The 22,716-nt window shown below is 52.1% G+C and overlaps 1 protein-coding gene across 8 annotated transcripts; it reads left to right on the top strand.

Annotated features, from left to right (window-relative positions):
• Window positions 1–5,943: 5,943 nt before the first annotated feature.
• On the top strand, window positions 5,944–22,369 carry Kctd15 (potassium channel tetramerization domain containing 15). 8 transcript variants are annotated; one of them, XM_063252570.1, is made up of 9 exons: window positions 5,948–6,100; window positions 6,378–6,531; window positions 7,317–7,444; window positions 7,736–7,834; window positions 9,438–9,530; window positions 10,159–10,334; window positions 15,254–15,398; window positions 17,912–18,217; window positions 19,578–22,369. In XM_063252570.1, the coding sequence occupies exons 5-9, from the start codon at window positions 9,465–9,467 to the stop codon at window positions 19,734–19,736; spliced, it is 852 nt and encodes a 283-aa protein (XP_063108640.1). In that variant the 5' UTR covers window positions 5,948–6,100; window positions 6,378–6,531; window positions 7,317–7,444; window positions 7,736–7,834; window positions 9,438–9,464; the 3' UTR covers window positions 19,737–22,369. The 8 variants fall into 8 exon arrangements, with proteins under 8 accessions (XP_005002569.1, XP_063108642.1, XP_063108641.1 ...); XM_063252572.1 differs by lacking the exon at window positions 7,317–7,444 and having other exon boundaries at window positions 5,946–6,100; window positions 15,175–15,398; XM_063252571.1 differs by lacking the exon at window positions 7,317–7,444 and having other exon boundaries at window positions 5,946–6,100; window positions 15,172–15,398.
• The last annotated feature ends 347 nt before the right edge of the window (window positions 22,370–22,716 follow it).

Below are 22,716 nucleotides of genomic sequence, written 5' to 3'. Positions count from 1 at the left end.
AAAGGGTTGCTGGGAATATAGCTCAGTGCAGAGGCCCTGAGTTCAATTCCCAGTCCTGAAAAAAGAAAAGAGAAGAAAAATAATTCCCCAAGCAACCGCATCACACATTAGGACACAGAGACTCCAAGCAATGAAGGCCAAGGCCACCAGTTTACCCAGTTGGAATCACCTCCCAAATCCATGGCATATGCGGATTGTCTCCTACAGGACATGCCCAGGACTTGCCTGTGACAAGAAAGAAGGTTGGTGTGCCAGGCTTTGGTCACAGGAAGGAACTCTGGGGCAAGAGCAATTGACCGCAGGCTGCTTTCCTCACAGTCCAAATTCTTTGTAAGAAATGGAGGCAGAAGAATTGAAGTTTAATGCCAGCCTGGAAAACAGCAGGACCCTGTCTCAAAATAAAAAAATTTAAAAAAACAAAGATTTGGGGCTGCAGTTTAGTGGTAGAATGCTCTGGGTTCACCACAACAAATAACTAAGTGAATGCACGCATGCATGCTGGCTCCTTTGTGGAGCAATAGGGATCTATCCTAGGGCTGCCTTCACACTAAGCTACATCCTTGGCTTGTTCCTTTTGTTTTCTTTCTTTTCTTCCTTTCTTCCTTCCTTCCTTCCTTCCTAACAGGGTCTCACTAAGTGACTAAGCTGCCCAGGCTGGGTTTGAACTTGTGATCCCTCTGCCTTAGGCTCTCAAAGTGCTGGGATTACAGCACTTTGCCACCATGCTGGGCAATATGAGGTTCATCCTTAGCATCCTCCCACCCTTTTGGTGCTGAGGATGCAACTTGGGGCCTTAAGCACATTAGGCAAGCACTCTACACTGAACTATACCTCAACACCCAAAATAAACTCTTTTTATGAGAAAAACTCCTCAGGACGCAGGCAAAGAGCCCTGTGTACCATGAGCTCAAGTGGTCACTTGGATGTAGTGTAACAGCCACATGGCTCAGTGGTTAGGACTGTTCTCCCAGGAGTCCAGACTGGGCTTGTGTTGACTTAGGAAATTGAAGGACTCCAGAGAGGCCCTTGGTAGCACCCCTTGCTTCCAGCAGTCTCCTCTTTCCAATAACCTTCTCTGTTTCATCAATGGTTGGGTCCTGGGGACTGCTCCTGGGCTTCTGCCCAAAGCCAGGCATCCAGACCAGCTACCCTCATTTCCCCAGTTGCTGTTAACTGGGAACAGCCTCCTCCTCCATCCCCCAAGGGGCTGCCTGGAGGCTCTCAGGGCCTCATTGATCCAGCTCAGAAGATAGGAATGAGCCCTGAGAGCAATCTAGGTAGAGGGCCTGGGGACAGTGGCCTGGCTGGGCAACCACTCTCACGCTTGGGTTTTACATCTCATGAAGGTGTGGCTGGAAGTCAGGGGAGGCCAACACTGTCTTTAAAGCTTCCTTGGTTTGGGGCTTGTTCACTTAGTCTCTACTCCCCTTAAGTGATGGGCCCTAACCAAATGGCTTGCAAACTTCAGGGACCCAGCCCTGAACACAAAACAGATCCTCTCCTCCTTCCCCCAGGTACAGCCCATCTTTACCCATTATCCACCTTCCTCCCAAGGAAAGAACCTCAGTCCCCTCTACCCCAGGAAATCAACCTGATTGGCCAAATTCCTTCCCAGCGATTGGCTTCCAAGTCCCCAGGGACTCTATTTGGGCCAACACTACAGAGAAGAGGCTGGAATAACTGCCTCAGTCTCCATGGTTGTCTAGGTAGGTGTAAGACATTGAGCTCCATTGTGAGACCAGAGAAGTGGTAAGAGGTCAGGACACTGCACTGACGGAGAAACTAGGGAGACCATGATCCCGAAATATGCTGCAGAGCCACGGAATGAACTCTGAGTCAACTCATGGAACCAACATACCTCCCACGAAACCACTCTGAGGTAGCATTTGCCACTTGCTTATCAATTTAAATACACATAGACCCTTGAAAATTTGGTGAAAACACTGAAATGACTCTCAGCAACTAGCTCAGGTGCAGAGCAATTGGAGGGAGCTGTTTCTGGCTCCCTGAGAGCCATCCACAGACCACTACATCTGGTCAAGACAGCCAGTGCTGGGTACCACAACACTGGCTCCCCAGAGGGTAGGGTTCATTTGGCTTTGATCAGTATATCTGGGCCTTAGGCAAAAGGTAGAAAAGAGGGCATGGCCTGCAGATAGCCCTGCTTTCTTTTCCAGCAGGAATCCTAAGTACCTCCAGTACGGTGATGGAGCAGAGCTCGGCCGGTGTGAGTTGCTTTTGTGTACTCTCCTCAATTATCAGCAAGGGAGATCTGGTGGGTGCACAGCACTAACAGCTTCACTTTCACCTTTCCCTTTGGACTCTAGTTTTCTGGGCTTTTGTCCAGGAGGAAAGACTGAGAAAGATTTCCATAGTAGGGGCTGGAGCAAGTGAACACCAGACTGTGAGCTCTGGACCAGTGTGGCTCAATCCCAGCCTGGACAGGATTCATGAGTGAGGTAGGAACATACCTAGGAGGGTCTCATCTTCAACCCAGGGAGCCTGGTGGTGGAAGTAGTCAGGTCCCTCAGTCAGTTTACCTGTTTGTTCATGCCAGGAGAGTTGGATTGTGCAGACTGTGATCTTCTCTGGGGTTCATTTTACCTTCCTTATTAAAGTTCTAATTTTTAAACCTGATCTGTAACAGCAACAATGATGAAGTTCAAAATCACGCTGAGAGTCAACCTGAAACATCTGGAACCTCCAGGTTTGCCCTCAGTTTTGCATCCTGTGCAACCTGACCTTCCTTGTGCTTCGCATGGTAACATACAGAGTGACACCAAAGCAAGCACAGATTTGAATCTGCCTTTTAAACTAGAACTGCCATGGCTTCAGTGCCTGTGAAATCTTAATGATAAAGAAAATTCTGATTACACTCACATCCAATTTTATCTCTCGGACCATAATAATGAAAGACAACGTACGTACTCCATGAGATGTCTCAATATGCTATCAGTCCTAATTATACATCTTCAATTAAAAAATACATCACCATTGCATTACATGTCACAGACCATTATATGCCTTTTACAGGTCCCCATCTCTTGATATAAGGGATGGCTTACATTTAGCCAGGAACTTTTAAAACATTTGAGAGTAAATTATAGCCTAAACTTAATCTTAATGCCACATATAATGTTCAACTCTTTAATAAAAGGATTCAGAATATGAAAACAAAGTTCCCAGCAGTATTCAGGATATCAAGGTTTTTAAAATGGTCAGTTCTTGCTTCGATTAAATTGTGCATTTTTAATATAGTTGGTATAAAATGAAATTCTTTAAAAAAACATTTTGGAATTTAAAGTGGAAACATCCTATTTTCAGGGTCAGCAGCACCACGGTGAGATTTGTCTCTTAAACAATGACACTTACTATCTGTGTAGTTCCATGAATACTTTTGAACTGTCATATTAAAACCGATCTCGTGGCCTTGAGGCAAAGGGAAGCAATTAGTCTTGGAGTTGTGAATAAATAAAAATCCATTTATATACCCGTCCTTGACATGTACCTTGCAAATCTTAGAAACTTCATCTAGTGGGAAAAGAAATGTTAAATCATGAATACCAATACTAATCACAGTGCTATGTGGCTTCCGAAAACAGTAGAGTTGGTACCGATCTTTTAAGTATTAATTCATATGTATATATTCATCCATATGGAACACAAAACAAAGACACACCAGCAGCCAGGTGGTGTGTCTTCTAAGAGAAGGGAAAAGGAGGGGCACTGAGGGCAACAAGGACTGTGACAAGCAAGTTTTCTGTGGGTCCCTGCTCCTCAAAGCCTGTTGTATTTTTTTCTCATTGTTCCCCCCTCAAAGGACAGGAAAGGTTCGGTCCGTCAAGTTGGGAGCGCTCACACGTGACTTCCTCCATTGGTGACCCCAGCCAGGATTTAGGAAGAACCCCAAGAGGTCGCAGGATCTGGGTACTTGCTTCACTTATGAGTCCGTTCCTCCAATGCAGGGGTTTTGCTGCTCCTAGGTTTTGCAGAGCATCGGATAAACTGGGCAGTCAGCCGTACAGCTGAGCAGACCTCCCCCGGCTGTAGCCCCCACAGCCAGGGGCCGTTTAGGTAAGCTGGGAGCTAGGAGCCCCAGGGCTCTAGAGCCTGGAGAGCCCAAGTGGGCAGCCTCGTTGCACAGATCCCTGACCTACTTCCAGGGCCTTCTTTCTGTTCGAGGAGCAGCTTAAAATCCATAAATTAAGGAAATTAACTGATGGGGCCTGCGGCATCTTTGTAAGCTATTTAAATCTATAAATTTACAACATCTTCTGCATATATCAAGTAATTGAACTAACTGCAGGGATGTAACTTTAATGAAAAAATTTCCCCCTTCTCCAGGAGTTCAAGCTCGCAAACAAACAAACAAACAAACTCTCCCTTAGGAGGAAAGTTTCTGCTTATCTACGCGTGGAGAAGTTACAGAAGCACGGCTCCCTCCGCGCGCGAGGTTCCCTAGTCCACAGAGACTGACCCCGACCGACCTCTTTCTGGTCTTCCTCCAGCCCTCTACCAGTGGCAGCCCCGAGCACCACCCCCCTCCACGGAGTGCAGCAGCTAGAGGGCGCTCAGGCCTGGCCGGCGCTCGTGGAGGGGGACCCTGCGCCGCTCTCGGCCGGGTCGCACCCGCCCTGCTGCCAGAGCCTGACTCTGGCCCGGGCGTCCCGGGAGCCAGGCGGGGGCGCAGTGCGGGCCAGGCGTACCAGCCGCGTTTCCTTTGCTAGGAGAAATGGTCGAGGAAGAGGAGGAGGATCGGGTGGGGCGCAGAGGAAAGAGGAGGAAGAGAAAGGAAAGGAGATAGGAGAGGAAAAGGAAGGGACAGCTGGTGCGGGCACCGGCGAGGGACGCCCTGGGCGCAGGCCTCGGCGTCGCGAGGAGCCTTGGCCATCGCCGTCTCCATCGCGCGGCGCGCGCAAAGGAAATGGCGCGTCTGGCCGCGGGCGGCCGGCCGGGTGCCCCCTCCCCCGCAGTGGCCGAGTGCGCGTCCGCAGACGTCACGGGCGGCGCTGCTACTCCGGAGAGGGGCAGCGGGGGCAGAGACCCGGGGTGGGGGCCGGCACGGGGAAGGGGCGCCTGACCCCGGGCTCCGCTCCAGCCCCGGCAGACTCGCAGCCCAGTTTCTTCCCAAGTCCCGCCCCCAGCCCCGGGCGCCGCGGCGGCGGCTGCTTTCCTCTTTGTAACCGAGGAGTCAAGAAATGTGAGAAACGTGCCCTGTGTTACTTATTTGGGAGCCGAAAATTTATGCCCAGCTGAAAGCGCCCGGAGAAATATTACATCAGATGAAATGACAATGATTAAAATCAGCTTCTCCCCCGCCCCCTCTCCGAGCCCGGAGGAGGCCCGGGCGCCGCGTGGCCGGCCGGCGGGGGTTGGGGGGCTGGGCCGCGCAGGGCGCGGGGGCCGGGGCGCACCGCTCCCGGGAGGGTCCTAGCGGAGGCCCCGGCGGGAAGGCTCCGACTCGCCGAGACACGGGTGGGGATCGCGCAGGGCGAAAGGAGGGGAAACAGCGCGTTTTTGTCGCCGAGCGCGGCAGGCGCGGGCGCGCGGAGCTAATTGCGACTCTAATCCTCTGCCCCGCGGCGCAGCCGAGCCCCGAGCCAGGAGTCGCCGCGCGCGCCCGCTCGCGCTCGCCGCGCTGGGTAATTTGGAGCCGGATCGCTGCCCTTTGCGTCCAAGCAGGGCAGCGGCTAGGCGCGGGCTAAGAGCTGGGTTTGGGGGCTGGTTTCCTCTCCAGCAATCGGGGGAGGCCGCTGGAGAGAGAAGAGGGAGGAGAAGAGGTGGGAGCGGCGGGAGGGCAGCCGGAGAGCGGCGCGAAGAGGAGGCGGCAGCGGCGGCCGCGAGGAGGGGAGGAGGCAAAGGGAGGGCGGGGAGGAGAGGCCCCGGCGCGCCGCGCCGCGAGGGGCCGCGCGAAGCGGGGGCCAGGGCGGGAGGGGTGGGTGGGGGGAGGGTTGGGGGCGAGAGAGAAAGTAACTCCAGGACGAGACCGGAGCGACCCGCGCAGCTAGCTTAGGCGGCGAGGCTGCGCTGGGCGCCCAAGACCAGCGGCCGCGGGGGGCGGGGGCTGCGCCCGAGTCCGATCCACCGCTCCGGCTCTGAGGTAAGCCCAGCGCGGGCGGCCAGCGCTCAGCGCCACGTACCCGTCCCCAAAGTGGCTGCAAAACGGAGAAAGTCGCCCGGCCAGGGTCCGGACCTGGGCGGGGGCGGCTGCTTTGTCCCTCTGCTGGGCGGCGGGGACCGGCGGCACGGGGGCGCCCAGCACAAAGGCCTGGCGGAGGGGGGTGCCCACGTGGGCTGGTCCTGGGCACGGGTGGACCCTCCCCACGCGGGCGGGCGTGCTCTAAGCTTTCTGCCGTGCTGTGTATGTGTGTGTGCAGCTCCCCGCACTCTGCCTCCAGTACCCGGCCAAGTGCCCTGCAGAGCGGCGAGTTTCCGGGGTCAAAAACAGACTGTCGCAGCTGGACTGCGATGTGCACAGGGGCCGGATTGGCGCCCAAATCAGAGAAAGAAAAAGTCTCTAACGGGACAGATGTGAGTCCTCAGACGCCCACCCCGCGAGTCCAAAGCCAGGCGGGCGGGGATGGCGCGCTGGTGGTCGTCCCAGGCGCGCGGGTTGGGTGCCAGGAGCTGGCAGCGCTGAGACCCAGCGATCGCCGCCTTCAGTTCTCTGTTGCCCACTCATACCCCTGACCTGAATGCGCACGCCAGGCACCCACCCGCAAATCTCCCCCACCAATCTCCCGCCCTCCGCAGCAAGCGCCTTTCTGCCTTCCTGAAGCCCCCACCCCCCGACTGCAGAAAGATTAAAGCTTCAAGTTTTCACTCGGTGTCTCAAATGTGCATGAAGGAATTTAACTGCACGAGTGAATAAAAGCATTAGTTTCAATTAATTTTTTTTAAATCCCAGCAACAATAAACTTTGAGAACAAAAGCGCTTTTACGTCCTTAATTAGGCGAGCTTCCCATCTGTGGTCTCGAAGTGTCTGCCTCTTGATTTAACTTTGTCCCCGCCCCCGCCTCACACCCCTCCCTTCCCTTCCCTGCGCTTGGGATGCCTGGGTCGGCCATCCCACCCGGTGGCGCCTAGAGCTTTGGCCCAGCCGGCTCCTGCGGCCCTGAAGTTCACACCGGCCGGCAAGCGAGGCGGCGGGGCTGGCGCGCACCAGGTGGCCGGCCTTCCTGCCTTCCTCCTGGCCCTCCCCTTGGACAATTCTGCAGGCGCCTGGCACTCTCGCCCGGGGCCAGCGCCCAGGGCGTGGAGCTGAAAGGGAGCTCGAAAGGCGCCTTCTGTTTACCTTTTATGGTTAAAATAACAGCTTAGCAAAGAAGCGACTTCATGAAGAAGCGATTTAGTGAAATCGTCTCAAGCTGCCGCAGCTCAGCCAGTTTAATCACCCCCAGAGAGCTGAACAACTGCGAGCACAATGGGACACAAAATCATTTTGTGTGTAAATGAGCGTGGCATTCTGCTCACTTCCCTCTGCTCAGGCGGGCGGGGCTCGGCTGCGGGGCGGGCTTGGGACCCCAGGCTTCTGCGGCGTCTCAGAGAAGGGGGTCAATTCTGGGCCGTTTGCAAACCTGCAAGCCCACGGTCCCCTGCAACAGGCAGCTTGGCAGAGCCTTGGGAGGGCCGGTGCGCGCTGGGGTTGGGGCTGGGTCTTGGTTTGTGATGCTGTTGGTGGAAAGAACTGCTGTTTCTCACTGTGTCCACTTTTATGCTTCTGGCCTCCCTCAGCAGTGGTCTCGGGGAAAAGGTCGTTGTCCGGCACAAATGTGTTTGTCCATGGGAGCCGTGGAGATTCGGGTGGAGGCATAACGCCTGGGGCTTCCAGTGGTGAGTTTCTGGTTTGCCATCAACATCAGGTTGTGCTTTGGATGGGAAAGTCGCTGCATGTGTACAGCATGGAGCAGTTAGATGACGGGTGCTTAGTGTTAAGTTGTCACTTTAGAGTTGTGTCCTGGTAGTGGAGAAAACATCCTGCAGCAGGCTTTGATAGAATTTCAGTCGGAATTCCTTTCAGTTCAGTTTACCCTCGGTGTTCCCTTCTGACTCCTCCCCCAGCAGAGCCTCCCAGGGCAGAATAATCCATTCCTGAGGTCTGTTTTGGTTTCTCAGAACTTCCTTGAGATAAATGAGCTGGTTTTCTTTTTTAAGCTTTCCGGAACTCAGGAATGCTAAAAGCAAAGGATGGAGCAGCCTGTCCCCACTAAGGGTATAACCCTGATCCCCACTCCCAAGCAGTTTCAGGTCAGAGAACTTGCCAGGACTCTCCAGGCAGAACAGTCTCTTCGAGAAAGCCTACTTTTACAGAATTGGACTCCTCTTGAACATTGTTTTAAGCCAGAGTTTAAGAGGAGAAGGCAGTCTTTGGGGGTTGGAGATGTCATTATGTCATTTGATTTCTCACTAAGGGTTAAACCGAGAAGTCCAGGTCAGGTTTGTGGAAGCCAGTGTACATGTGTGCCTCTGTGCTTGAGTGTGTGTGTGTGTGTGTGTGTGTGTGTGTGTGTGTGTAAGGCAGCCTCAAGTCAGTTCGAGGGGATACAGAAACCTGCCACTTTCCCTGCTGAGACTCTGTAAAGTGCCCTAGGGGTGGCTTCTTGGGACTGAGGGGACAATCTTATTTTGGGTGGTGGTGGCAAAGAGGAAAGTGGCTCTGGGAAAGGGAGGCGGATCCATTTGCTGATGGCTGTCTGGTCAGCTCTCTAATGCCTCTGGGGTACGTGATCCTAAGGGGGTCTGGAATACATTAGGCGCAGACAACTCCATCCTCGAGGTCTGCAGGGAAACTGGGAGGTGCAGACCAGGCAAACAAAGACAGGTTTTCTCTGCTATTCAGAGCCACAGAGGTAGCTTCCGAAGTGACGTTCTCTCAGTTCTGTGCCTTGGCTCCTGCTGAAAGAGGCTTCCTGTGCCCCACCACTTGCAAACTGCATCTTGACACAGCAGAGAGAGGTCCTGGGCTCCTTGGCCCACAGAGGGTGGGGGATCTTTCCTGAGCTGCAGTCTACAAGGTTCTCCGCTGATGCAAGAGGAGACACGCTTGGTAACATGGCTCTAAACCAAAATACCAGGAAAATCAGATTTGTTCTGAAACATTTCGGGGCAATAATGGTGAGCATATGTTTCAGTGCTGTCATTAGCCGAATTAGCAGACATGGAGCTGCCCAGAAAACACATATGTGAGTGAGTGTGTGTGTCTGTCTGTGTGTGTGTATACATGTGTGCATGCACAATAAACGATGTCGGGGGGGTCTGCTTTGGGGTATGGAGTCAAGGGTAGTGGTGGCTGGACTCTAGGAGGGCTGCCTGGTGTGCATGGGTTCCCAGAGCTCGAGAAGAAAGGAGAAACCTAAGTATCTTTGACTCCAGAGAAAACTGGCACCCACCACTGCTGAGAAGTAAGTCCCCTCTGGTTTGTTGCTCCCTCGCACAGATACTCTGGGCAGCAATGGAAGCCTAGATGCCTCACCGGAAGGAGCGGCCGAGTGGGTCCTCACTTCACACACACGGCAGCGCTGGCACCGCGGTGAGCCTGTGGGGTGGGTCGTATCCGAGCTGTTAGCCCCCTTACTGCCTTTTTTCAGGGTGTCTGCTCACTGGCTGCCCTTTCTTCGGCCTCAGTGCTCAAGAGATAACTGTTGACTGCTGTGTGATTATGTAGTTTTTGAAACAAAAATGCTTTTTAATTTGATGTGAAATTTACTGCATGTATAAAACCCAATGCCTTAGGTGCTGAGGAAGTCACTAATTTAGAGGTGTCTTGTTTCAGAAACAAACTTGCAAAAACCCCTGAATCCCAATTCACAAATTGATGATTCGTTTGTCAGGGGATATTTCACATCTAACACATAAGCCTGCGACCTTTAATTAGAATTTTGCAGTTTGTTTTATGCCCCTGGAGGCTGACACCTTGAAAATTTTTTTTCTTGGTTCCTTATTGCTAATAAGCATCTTTCTCTCCCCCCCTGGTACTTTGAAGAAAATGATGCAAATACACTTAATTATAGTGATGGCCATAATTTGTCAGCTGAATATGTGATCAGGCACAGGCAGAAGTGATCTGATTAGATCTGTGATCACACTCACAATAAAAGAGAGTACATGGCTGTGTTGTGTAAAAACTGTTGTGTCTTTTGCCTCGTTTCTATCTCCAGGAGGGAGGAAACATGTCCCGGCTGTCTCTCACCCGGTCGCCCGTGTCTCCCCTGGCTGCCCAGGGGATCCCACTGCCAGCTCAGCTTACCAAGTCCAACGCACCCGTGCACATCGATGTGGGTGGCCACATGTATACCAGCAGCCTGGCCACGCTCACCAAATACCCCGACTCCAGGTAAGAGCAAGTTTTCCAAGTTCCAGGCATGTGGCGGTAAGGAGTAGTGTCTGCAACTAGATGCAGCGGGCTTGTCTCCCTTGCTGGCTGCCATACAGGGCTCTCCAGCATGTATAGGGTTATGCAGACCCTGGGAGTTAAGGCTTGGGAAGCTGAGTTTGCTAGTTAAAAGCAGCTTCCAAACGGCTTGTAACTCTGCATTAGTGGCACTGGTCTTGTGAGGTGGAGCACCTGACCTGCTAGCAGAGGCTTAGACTTGTTCAGAGCCAACCCTCCCTGAGCCTGGCCAGCAGCTAGCTGGGGAGTCTCATGAACCTTCAGGTTCCTCTCCAGTAAGACTTAGCTTGGTCTCTTCAGGGCCAAGGATGTTAAGTACATTTTGGAGTTGTCTGTGTGCGTGTGCGTGTGCGTGTGCGTGTGCGTGTGTGTGTGTGTGTGTGTGTGTGTGTGTGTAAATATTTAATTCTGTTTCCTGTCATGGATGTGCATAAAGGGAAAGAGAAGGAGCTGGAGTTTTTTTCCCTTTGTCTGTTTGGCTACTGCCAGACCCACAGAGAGTCCCACAAAGATAGCTGTTACAGTGACCAGCTAGGTATTCCAAGATACTCAGGAATATCTGAGGCAGTGGCTGAGCATAAGCCCATGTCCTGTAGTAGATAACGTGTCTATAATCACTCCCCTTCCCAGAAGGGAGCACCCACACTGCAGATGCTAGGCTGCCCTGACTCTTGGTCCATGCAAGGCACTGGGCACCTTTGCTGTTGTTGCCTCTTGGATGTTTCTGTCTTAAGGGTAGTCTTGTGAGGATTCCCCCTGGCATGGCAGCAGGGCCAACAGAGCTGGGCTGTGTCTCAGAGCATCTCCTGGAGCACTGTTCTGCTTGCTGAGCCTGTGATTGTTTGTTCCTGGCACAGCAGAACTGTGGCCACTGTTCTCTGGGGCCACTGAGGGCTGAACAGTGGGAGAGCCAAAGCTGTAGGGCATCACCCTGGTTTTATACATTTAAAAGAAGAAGAACTAATTAATCCCCTAGACACTGGGTATTGTCTCTGGGGAGCTCATGTGTCAGGCTGCCTTGTCACTGGTGTGGTTGCTCAGGCCACAGAAGGCTACATGCACAGGGCAGGCTTATTTTTGGAGCTATTTGAGGGTAGGTAGATTCCTGGGCAGGGACAAATGTGTCCCCTCGAAAGCCCAGTACAGGATTTGGGTAACCAGGGGTATAGCTGGTGGCTGGGGCTTCGTGCCCTCAGTCTGACAGACTACATGTGGTGTCTTATGAACTTGTGACTTGGGAGGGGCCGTGTCAGCCCATGTGCTCACTTGCAGAGCCCTGTCTAGGATGGGAGATAGATTCTGCTTATTTAATTTCAGTTTTGCCTTCTGAGGCATTCCTGAGTTGTATGAGATAGATCATTCCTTAATCGGTTGGTGATGTTTGTGAGTTTCATAAAATGTTTGCCTACAACCCTCTCGGAAGAGTTTTCTAAAATCAGACATGTGCCTTTCTGGAGCAATGACAGCCCAGTCCTTATCTAAGAGAGCCTCCTGCTTATTTTGTCTTTGGGCAGCTGCCTGGGAATGAGGAGGGGAGGGATGGCCTTCCCTCCCAGGCCACGGTGTGGCTCATTCTTGCCCTGTTTTGCAGTGGAGTATGTGGTCTTGCTGGGGAACTAAGCCTCCCGTGGTCCCATGATCTGTCAAGTGGGACCCTCAGCCAGCAGGATGTGCCCAGAGGGGTTGGCAGTCTGCATTCTTTCCCAGGGCTGGGGCTCAAGATGAATCTGTTGTTCTGCCTGGATTGCTTCTGGTTCATTATAGAGCCTACAGCTCTGGCCTAGAGGCTGGGGCTGTCAGAACCTGTAGGACAGTCCGAGGACAGGGGTCAGACAGGATCTGAGAAGTAGCTGTGCTAGAAAGGGCCCCTTGGATCTCTCTGGTTCTTCTGTAATATAAAACTACTTTTCAACAGTTCTAGAAAAATAGATAAATCCTTTACCCGGAGAGTTTCTGGATGTCATTGTTCCCCACTGCCACTCTAGGCAGAGAGCCTGTAAGAGCCAAAGGACCCTTCCACCAGTTTCCTGTGCCCACAGCACTGTGCCCAGCCTCTTGTTCTTGTCTCGTCCCAGTGGTTTGCGTGCTGAGGGCCTGATGCAGGTCCCCAGGAAGAGTGCTTGGTCCTCACTCAGCACAGCTGCCTGGGGCTGGAAGTGGACTCTGCCTCTCCCTTTTGTCCTGCCTGCTAGACATCACCTAGCTGTCACCAGTGCAACATTACATTGATATCCATCCTGGCTGTGAGGAGCAATAGATGGAATTGGCCAGGAGCTTCAGATCTAGTAAAACCTTACATTGAAACATCCAGGAAACTGGAGCCAGAGACGTGATGAAGATGAAGATGTGATGCCTCCCTTTCACACCAGAGGCCAGTGGTGGGACTGTGCCCTTTCCGTCCCCAAGGGTCCCAGCTGTGAAAATGTGAACTCATTCACTTATTCCACAGAGGACTTCTAAAGTTGCCCCCACCCCCAACACTCTGCAGCCTTCCCTCAAAGGATGGCCTGTGGCTGTTTGCACAGGGCACATGGAGCCACCAAAGAACCCAGGATGTCATGGCAGGAGTTTGTCCTTAAGACCTTGCAAGAAAGAGGCTGGAGGTTCCTTCGTGGTGATTATTCAAACCTTCCTTGGTAGGCTCAGATGCTAGGGGCGTGTGAAGTGGTTGTGCTATGTGGAGATGCCCAGCTGGCAGTTGGTCCTGCAACAGATCCTGAACCATGAGAAGACCTAGAACCAGCCAGGTGTGGGTAGATCCAGAGGCCTGTAGACCAACACGACTCTCTGAAGCCCCAGTCAGCCCTGACATCAGAGAGATTTGAAACTCAGCCAGGCCAAGCACATGGCTTGCTGCACAGTTTGAGCTCAGCCAGGAGAGGTGGGGAGAGTTCCCACGCAGGCTGAGGCCTCAGATCTGCTGACTCACCTGTGGACGTGGCAACTGCTTCCTGCCAGTGCTGTGTGTGGACCTTTGCCTGTCTGTCAACCAGCCACTGCTCATGGCACCTGACAGCCTTGTTTAGTCATTTCTGTCTCCAGAGATGCTGGGTGGCCCTCACTCTGACAGCTGAATGCCCAAGTTCTGTGAAGCCAGGCCTTGGCTGCTTTGAAAGCTGCAGTAAATCATGGAGCTCACAAGGCTTTCTAACACAGACTGTGTCCTAAGGGACCACCGTCACCAGGCCAGGGAGGTTGATGAGCTCAGTGGCCTTTGGGGCTCTGAGAAGTATCTGGGTAGCCATTGTTCTGATTCCAACAACTTGAACCTTTACATACCTCACCACTGGCCCAACCTGTGTGTGCCCATCCTTCTGGCAGCCTTGCCCTTTATCTTGCCCCATTGAGACGGGCTAGGCAGTATCTCCAGAATGAGAACAGGTGATGACATACCAACTCTCAACTGGACAAGTCTACGTGGCTAATTCCTTGAGTGTGCCAGGCCACTGGGCATAGTTTGGTGTAAATTGGGAGGTCCAAGAGGGATTTGGGGGCTATGAGTCCCTCATCTTGTGTCCAGCTGTTGTGCTCTGGTGTGCACAATGAGTAGTAGGGCAGAGCCTTGGGAGAGACTGGCTTGGAATGGATAGCGGAATGGGCTGCCATTGGGACCAAGAGAACATCTCTGGAAGGTGTGGGCTGGTGCAGGCAGAGTGGGGACATTTAGGCCCTGGCTTACATAAGCTAGCCTGATAGGCCCAAGTCAGACCACCTTTCTCGCTGGCTTGCAGACAAGTTGCTACCTTGGCTGGGTCTTTCTAGGTATGAATACGTGGTCCTGTCATCAAAGGAGCCCTGAGAATGTCTAGTAGTTTCATCACCGGATAGAGCCTGCTAGCATCCTTCCTATTCCTGAGCCGTGGTTTAGATCCCTCTTTGTGGCTTCTGACTCAGCCTGGGATCTGCAGGGCTATTGACCAAACCAGAGCCCAGTACCTTAGCTTTTGGGATGTATAAGACCTGGCTCTGACGCTTGGTTCCTCCTCCTTGGAATGGGTAGGGGGTGGGATCAGGGAGTCCCCAAGAGCTTCGTACAGACCCTGAATTTGTTAGAGCCACTGTCCTTCCAAGGACAGGTGCTGGCAAAACTGTCTTCCCTTCTAGACTTGGTCCCTACTAGCTATGCACGTGGTATAGCATGTATGAATGCTGGTGCTGTGGCATGGACACGTATGCTTGGCGTGTGTACAAGCACACTATTGTGTATGTTTACTGTGGTACACATACTGTCCCTTCTGCCTGCCTGTGTGTCTCTATGGCTGTGGGCTATTTATGACTTTGTATCTCTGGGTGGCTTGTGTTGACTATGTGTCTAACCGGCTAAGATCTGCGAGTTGCAAGGGAGGGGTCCAGATGAGCTCTGCCTGTTGTCTGAGTGCTGTGTCTGATTGTTTAGTGATAGGAATTGAAAGAAAGGTTGTGTGACCCCAGTGACTGGTGGCTGATTTACTTATGTCCATCAGGTATGTGGCTGTTGACTGGGTTATTAGGTGGTCAGTCTGTGGTTTTTGGGTGGGTCTGTCTCTGAGGATATGGGCATCAGCTCCATGACTGGTTTATGTCACCATGCCTGCCTTGCTGTAGTTTTTCAGCCCTATAACATGTGTCAGCCTGTACAACTGGGTGTGTCCCTGTCCCACTGTGGATTGTGTGTGTAGGTGGCATGTGTTTATGACTCCTCCGGTGTCCTATATGATGGTGGTCTGGCTGGCCCAGTTTTGTGCAGAGAGCTGTCAGAACTGGCACAGTCTCTACTTTGCCCCAAGTGTGGCCCTTCCAGCAGGGTGGCCACTGAGGATTGAGGACAGGACAGTTGGACCCAGCCCGTTCCTTCCTACATCTACCTTGCCTGTTTCTCCCAGAATAAGCCGCCTCTTCAATGGCACTGAACCTATCGTCCTGGACAGTTTGAAGCAACATTATTTCATTGACCGGGATGGGGAAATTTTCCGCTATGTCCTGAGCTTCCTGCGGACGTCCAAACTGCTGCTTCCGGATGACTTCAAAGTAAGTCCCCACCCGGCAGCTCCCCTGGTGCTGCCTGTGCCGTGACATTACACAGGGGACGCTATGACTTAATAAATGGACCCATGGTTGTCATGGCAACCATAAAAACTTAAACGATGAAGCCGAGGGCTATATCAGTTTTTCTAAACTGATTTTGTTTTCTCACATTTTTAGCTTATTTATCAGGATGTAACAACAATTAAGCTGCAGCACTTACCCCAGTTTAATGTTTGTCGTGTTTAAAGACTGTTGTGTGCTGGAGTTACAGAAGTTAGAGGTTCACAAATCTATTCCTCTTTGGAAATTTGGAGGGGAAAAACTCTGATGATCCAGACATACACCTTTTAAACAGATTTCCCCTGTCTCAGGGTAAGCCTCATTGGGCAGCTGATCTGGTTCCTTCCTCCTGTCTTAGTCTGAGTCCCTCCGAGGATCGGGAGTCACAGAAGGAAGAAAACTCAGGCTCAGGCTACTCTGGACTCCTGCTGTCTGTCCTGCCTTCTTTGCTTCCTGTTTCTTCCTGCAGTAACCAGAGTTCCCAGTAGCCCTGGAGCTCTTTTTTCCCTCACCCAACTGATTTACTGAGTGCTGACAATGGAACTTCAGCTGACTACACAGGGACACACATGGGTCCCGCCCCACAATGCTTATCGTCTGTGGGAAGACAGTTGTTGACCATAATAATTATATCAGAGAACAGTGAGGATTTCAGAGTGAATGGAGAACCTAGCTGAGAGGGTTTGGAAGAAAGGACAGATGAGCAAATGAGACTCAGGAGAAGGTGTGTGCAAACCTAAGGACTCTAGCTGCTGTTTGTTGTACACCTGCACCCTTCCCTCTAAGCACTGAATGGCTTCATCTTCTTGGGGCAGAGAAGCTTTATGTAAAGCTGGGTGGTGACAGAGGAATGGGGCAAATGAATGTCTGAGCCTTGGTGAGAACTGAAGTGGTGTCAGGACAGTGGTCTTGTGAACCAGGAGGGAACTGGCAGGAAAGGAGGCTGCTGTTTGATAATCAAGTCTTTGGTGAGAGGCTCAGCACTTGACATTTTACTCTACAGGCACTGAGAGGGCTGTGACTAGGGCAAGAATAATCAAATTTTCCAGTAAGAAAGATTGCGCTGGATCTTAGGTGGACAAGGATGCAGGTAGAGTCCGGATGTGTGCAGCAGGCCAATTTATGGAAGACGCCACTTCCCCAGGCCCAGGTACATTTGCTGAATGCATTAGACCAGGGTTGAGGCAGAGAAGTTGGAGGAAGGCAGGGACTTGCTTTTAGGGAGAGGATGTGGGTGTGGACTGGCAGGAGGAATGGGTTGTGGAGGGTACTCCCAGCTTTTAATTCAAGACCTGAGTCAAGTACAAGAGGCTGGGGGCATTTGGTGTCCTGCTTCTTCCTGGAAGAGTTCATGGCGCGTCACCTAGAGGCATCCTTGATTGTGAGGAAAGATGGGGTTGTTTGGTGTACAGATGTTGTGTAAAATTCTAGGAGCTGATGAAGTGAGGACAGCAGAGGCCAGGACAGTGTCCTGAGGGATCTCTGCATGCAGTCAGGTGTGTTCCCTTACTAATGCTGGGCCCAGAAGAGGGGGAATACTTGAGCCTTCCTTGGGGCAGTTTCAAAGGACAGGGACAGCAGGTAGAAGGGACTTGGGACCTGTGGAGCCCTTGATTTTGATCTTGGACTTCCTTGCCTTTCCTCCAGGGTCCCTTGGGCTTGCGGCTAGGCCTGTGTATTGACCCCCAATAAGTGGCATGAGTCATAAGCTCAGACCACTCAGGGCTTAAGCTGACATGAGACACCATGTGTTTATCCAGGGGCCAATATCAGAGCTGAGGGACAGTTTGTGTGATCCTACCCAGCCTACGAGTGTGCTACCTGCTGAGAGGAGACCTCCTGGGACACCTTGTAATACTCTGTATTTGCTTGGGAGGGGGCAGGGCCAGGCACTGGACAGGTCTTGTCTTTTAATCCTCACTGTCCTTCTCTCAGTTGGATGTTTGTATCATTTTTATAGAAGAAACTGAGGCTCAGGGAAGGTCAGTGAGTTTTATGGGTCTTGTGTCTGGCAGGTGATACTTGAAATCCAAGTTGTATAGCGCTTCCTGCAGACTTTTTTGTCTGTTGGGCTGTGAGCTCTTCTAGAGTGGATGAAGGCTGAATGCCCAGTTTGATATCTTGACTAGGTGGGATTCTAAGAAGGCAGCAGGTCCCAGGCTTAGGTACAGCCTCTCACTTCTGGCATGTAGTTCCCTAGTCTTTCCATAAAGCTTCTTTGCTTCAAGAAGATGAAGGCATCCAGGGCTTAGGGCCAGATGGAAGGGTGTAGGTATACAACAAATAGCAGCTAGATTCCTTAGGCCTGCACACACCTTCTCCTGAGTCTCATTTGCTCATCTGTACAATGGGGAAAACCGTCCCAAGTTTACACGGGTCACAGTTCCTGCAGAAAGGGCATATTCTCACCTCCAGTGGAGACTACCTCCCTCAACCCCGCATCCACATGTCTGCAGGACTTCAGCCTACTGTACGAGGAGGCACGGTACTACCAGCTGCAGCCCATGGTACGAGAGCTGGAACGCTGGCAGCAGGAGCAGGAGCAGCGGCGTCGCAGCCGGGCCTGTGACTGCCTGGTGGTGCGAGTCACGCCGGACCTGGGTGAGCGCATTGCGCTCAGTGGTGAGAAGGCCCTTATCGAAGAGGTCTTCCCCGAGACCGGGGATGTCATGTGCAACTCAGTCAACGCTGGCTGGAACCAAGACCCCACACATGTCATCCGCTTTCCTCTCAATGGCTACTGTCGGCTCAACTCTGTGCAGGTGAGGGCTGCGGGCACCAGGTACTGCGCTTTCTGTCTCACCTCTGAGCACAGAGCGAGCGGGAGGAAGGTGCCATCCCTGAAATGGTGAAGCCCTCCGTGCCATCTTACAGAAGAGGCAACAATGTTGATGCATAATTTATGTCCTGCTCATAATTAAATGATGGAGCCTGGGGGATGGACTTAAAAAAAAAATTGATCTGTACTGTTTCTTTTTTCCCAAAAAGATGTTGCATAAAAATGGCCCAGGGTGCTTTTAACCAAGTGTGCTTCTTTGACACCCAGAGTCTGATTTTGGATGCAAATTAAACTCAGGCACCAGGAGAGGTAGGACAGAGGCCTGGAGCCACATCCTCACCTGCTGACCTGGGGTTACAGGTACCCGTCCACTGCCCGGAGCATTTCTGGACTGGCTCTTCCTGGAGGAGTCAAAGGATTCAGAGGCTCAAAGGGTGGTCCATTTTCTAACAGCTTTTTCCACACACAAGGAGAAACTTTTCATTTTTCCCTTATACTGGGAGTTGAACCCAGGGCCTTTGCACTTTTTTTTAAATTTTGGAACAGGGTCTCATTAAATTGCTCAGGCTGGACTTGAACTTTTGATCTTGCCTCAGCCTCCCAGAGTTCTGAGATTACAGGCATGCGCCACCATGTCTGGAGGCAGACTTGTATTTTGGGATTAGTGCAGAATGAACTGTGGGGAAAAGATCCCTTATGCACATATCACATTGACTGTGGGTACAAACCTGCTAGTTGGAAGGCACAGGTGTCAGACACAGTGACCCAGGGCCTTTTCTTACAGAGGCACAAATCCACCTGGACGGGAAGCCTGCAGAGACTCAAATACTTAAAACTCCCTCTTTTTTTTTTTTTTTACTCTGAGCTCCCTTGAGCTGATGAGCTCCCAGGAGTCAAAGCATCTGGGACTGTTGGCTCAGAGAAGCAGGTGGCTGCCCAGAGGCTGGGGGCAGGGGCTTTCCATTATTGGGACTGGAAACTGATAGGATAGGGTGCCTGGGGCCATGTGTATGCTGGTTATGCCCTGGAGAAGAGAGAAGCAGGCCAGAGGCTCTTTTTGCTTCTCCAAATCCAGAGGCCGCATACCCTGAGGGCTGCAGGGTTGTAGCCCAGGTGGAGTAGCACACCCAGATCCAATAACTCAAGGGGCCCCTGGATCTGGCTGCACCTGTCTGTCCTGTATAGACCCTGGCAGTGGGGAAGTAGAGGCCTTTGTTAGTGAGTTAGACTGGGATCTTAGCCAGACAAGGTAGCTACTAGCTCTGTCTAGGGTCCAGCTGCCCACCAGCCAGGCTGAGCAAACTTTGCAGGCTAACACTACTGACCCCTTTCTTCCCTGGCAGGTCCTAGAGAGGCTCTTCCAGAGGGGTTTCAGCGTGGCTGCATCCTGTGGAGGTGGTGTGGACTCCTCCCAGTTCAGCGAGTACGTGCTCTGCCGCGAGGAGCGGCGACCTCAGCCCAACCCCACTGCCGTCCGGATAAAGCAGGAGCCCCTGGACTAGGCCCTGCCTCAGTGCCCACCTGAGGCGCCTCGGCCCTGGGGTCACTCCCAGAGACCTAGAAACAGTGCTGGGGAGTCTTGTCTCTGTGAGCTTAGCAGTGGGCTTGAGACTGAGTTTGAGGCTGGAGGGTCTGAAGCCATCTCAGGGGCCCCCAGGGCCCTAGGTGTCATGGCAACAGAACATGGGAAGCTGGAGATGTGCCCACTGAAGGACTGTTGTGACCAGAGATGCTGTGGCCAGAACTCCGCTGCCGGCTCTCCCAGCTCCTTGGCCTTGTGGTCAGGGGCAGAGTCCTCTGCTTGCCGAGGCGCAGTGAGCAGAGGCATCCCCAGCTATTTCCGAGCAGCTGTTTCTCCTTCTCTGCATGTGGCAGACTCTTGGCAGGTCTCCTTGTGTCAGAGACGGCTTATTTTTCTACAGTATTTAAAATGGAAGTAACTGTCACTGCGCAAGACAGCAAGGCCTCCAAGGACCAACGCTTCTTCATCTGGTGCTCAGTTCTCATTCGGAGGTGCAGCCAGCCCACGTGGTGGATGAGGTGTGGGATGCTCAGGCCCAGGGGCCTGTAGAGCTGGGGCTGGGGAAAAGGATGTGGGTGCGACAGTGCTGTAGGAGTCGAAGCAGGGTCCGCAAGGGGCAGGGCTGCTGGGGGCGGGGGACGGGAGTACCGGGGGGTTCATGTAACCATCTCAGACCTCCTTTGCTGCCTTGAGGGCTGCACTCAGCAGGTCACCCAACCAGCTCAGGTGCAGGAGCCTTCAGTCCTGTCCTGTGTGTGCTCGCTCCTGGGTTCCTAGAGAAGTCTGTCCCCATCAGACCAGCGATGGAGGCTGCACCTTACCTCAGGAATGGGCCTCTCCATGAAGGGGCCTATCTGTTAGCATCCTCTTGAGTCCCCACTCAGGGAGCCACCCCCAGCTCCAGCTTTTCCCACACTAGTAATGCACACCGAGTTTTAGTTAAACATGTTACACTAGCCTGGTAGTAATACCTGGACATGGGCATACCTCACACTCTTGACCCTGGATTCCAGTGAGGATTGGCCCTGAGGGGATCCTCATAGATCTGCTGCCTCCCAGACAACAGCCCAAAGACGGATACCTTGGGCCTTGTCGTACTTCCCCACGTGCTAGCCCCTCCTGGATGGAGAAAATGCAGAGGACTGGTGGGTGGAGCACCCAGGCCAGCACCCCGTGTATAATGCCTGTAGACTTGTATATGACTCCTTTAATATTGTAAAGATGCTGATGTACAATTGTTGTGTGTTTGTGTAAACACATTACATTCCTAGTTCATGCCATAAATGATGCTATAAAGCAAAAGACTGAGGCTCTGTCCTGTGCAGAAGAAGCAGCAGCTGGGTTCCCACAGGGAATAATATGCAGGGAGGTTTGGGGGTGGAATTGTTCCCTTGGGTCCGTCAGTTCAAAGCCAAGAATACCCCGCAGTAGTGGCTGGGGGAGGGGCGGGACTAGGGTCCTGAGCTCCGTGTTATTTATTGCATTTGGGTATTTCTTCACAGTGTCTGCCTGTCCCCTCTGGGCAGCACTGCTTCTGAATTCTGATTCACAGTTCCTAACCAGATGCAAACGGGAAGGCAGACTGGTTTCTGAGGGCTTTTGAGCCCAGTCTTAAAGGTCGGAGGTTTCCACTTGCCATCTTTTGGTTACAGGTGATGTTTTCTCTAGGATCCCACACAATGGTATGAGAAGGTGGCAGGCTGTGGCATAGGACAATCTAGAAGAGAAGCCATGCAGCCAACTGAAGATCAGCTAAGCAAACATGGTCTCTATGTGACCCATGTGTCATGTAGTCCCACAATTTATTTTTTATTTTTGGTACCAGGAATTGAACTCTTGACCTTGCACTTGCCAGGCAGGCACTTGTGCCACTGAGCTGTATCCCTGGCCCAGTCCTCCAATTTTAATGAGTCTGCATTTCTACTTGAATATGTTCTAACTCACAGGACCGTTTTACACACCTGCTGAGGCCCAACAGCCTCTGCCTGCCGCAGGGGATGGGAGCACAGATTAGCAGCTTCCCATCCAAGGCTACAGAGCAGCTGCTGGCCCCCTGTGCAATGTAATTTGGTGGACAAACTTGCTAGGCTTCTCCTCTGCTCTTTACTTTTTAAGTAAATCAAGAATTTTACATCACCTAGGGAGTTTTACATCAACTGAGGATTTCTGAATGTGTAGGGAAATACTAACTTCCCCTATTGCTGCCATTCTAATATACCTTCTCTATAAACAATAACTGCAGATTACCCATTCTTTAAAACATTTTTTCATTCCCTGGAATGGATATATTATAATCTTTTGATGACATACCAGCAGTAGCAATGTTACTTCTGTTCCTCCATAAACCCCAAAACTATTCTTTTTTTCCAAAACTATTCTTAATTGTGAGCAACTGGACAGAGAGCTGGGCCAGTGCTTCTTCTGTTTCCCACCAAACCTCTGGCAGTGCAGAGAACTGGGCAAAGCCACAGCAGGCAGCTTCTGCCCCTGTCCCGGTTACATGGGCTCCAAGCCAGGTCATGACATTAATCATAACTTTTAAGAAATGTGTGTGCGTGTGTTTTTTTAAGCTACTATGTGTGTTCCTTAGAATAAAGGATATTTTATAAATTATACACAGCTCTAGCACTTTGATTTTAGTCCACTGAAGCAGCCATAAGATGGTTCTCTGGCTTGCATAATGACTTGGGATTTGGCTTGGCCTTAGAATTGGACCTTGAGTATCTATCCTAAATCCATATCCCAGAGCTTCCTGGGCTGACGGCTCTGGTGCGGGTTGGACCCTAAGCAGCTGCATGGTCCCCCAGCACCTGGAGTGCACCCTGTTTGGCTCAGGAGTGAAGGCAGCAGCCCTGGACTCGGCTTGCAGTAAGCCTTTGGCACTGCCAGTTTTATCCATGTGTGAGTCAAGCCACTAATGTGTTAGAGAAAGGAGCAGAGAAAGCACACGTGAGCACTAG

This window comes from Cavia porcellus, unplaced genomic scaffold, assembly GCF_034190915.1.
Source record: "Cavia porcellus strain 051 isolate PalLab524CR breed Dunkin Hartley unplaced genomic scaffold, mCavPor4.1 scaffold_7, whole genome shotgun sequence".
In the NCBI taxonomy this organism is placed as follows: Eukaryota; Metazoa; Chordata; class Mammalia; order Rodentia; family Caviidae; genus Cavia; species Cavia porcellus.
The sequence above is the reverse complement of the archived record's forward strand: the minus strand, read 5'-3'. Positions and strand labels throughout refer to the sequence as shown.

Bases quoted from the DNA above. Each gene is read 5' to 3' on its own strand.
- Kctd15 (XM_005002512.3), top strand. From the start codon at position 9,465: ATGCCTCACCGGAAGGAGCGGCCGAGTGGGTCCTCACTTCACACACAC. The intron at 15,399-17,911 runs GTAAGTCCCCAC...ACATGTCTGCAG, and splicing joins TGCTTCCGGATGACTTCAAA to GACTTCAGCCTACTGTACGA. The intron at 18,218-19,577 runs GTGAGGGCTGCG...CTTCCCTGGCAG, and splicing joins GTCGGCTCAACTCTGTGCAG to GTCCTAGAGAGGCTCTTCCA.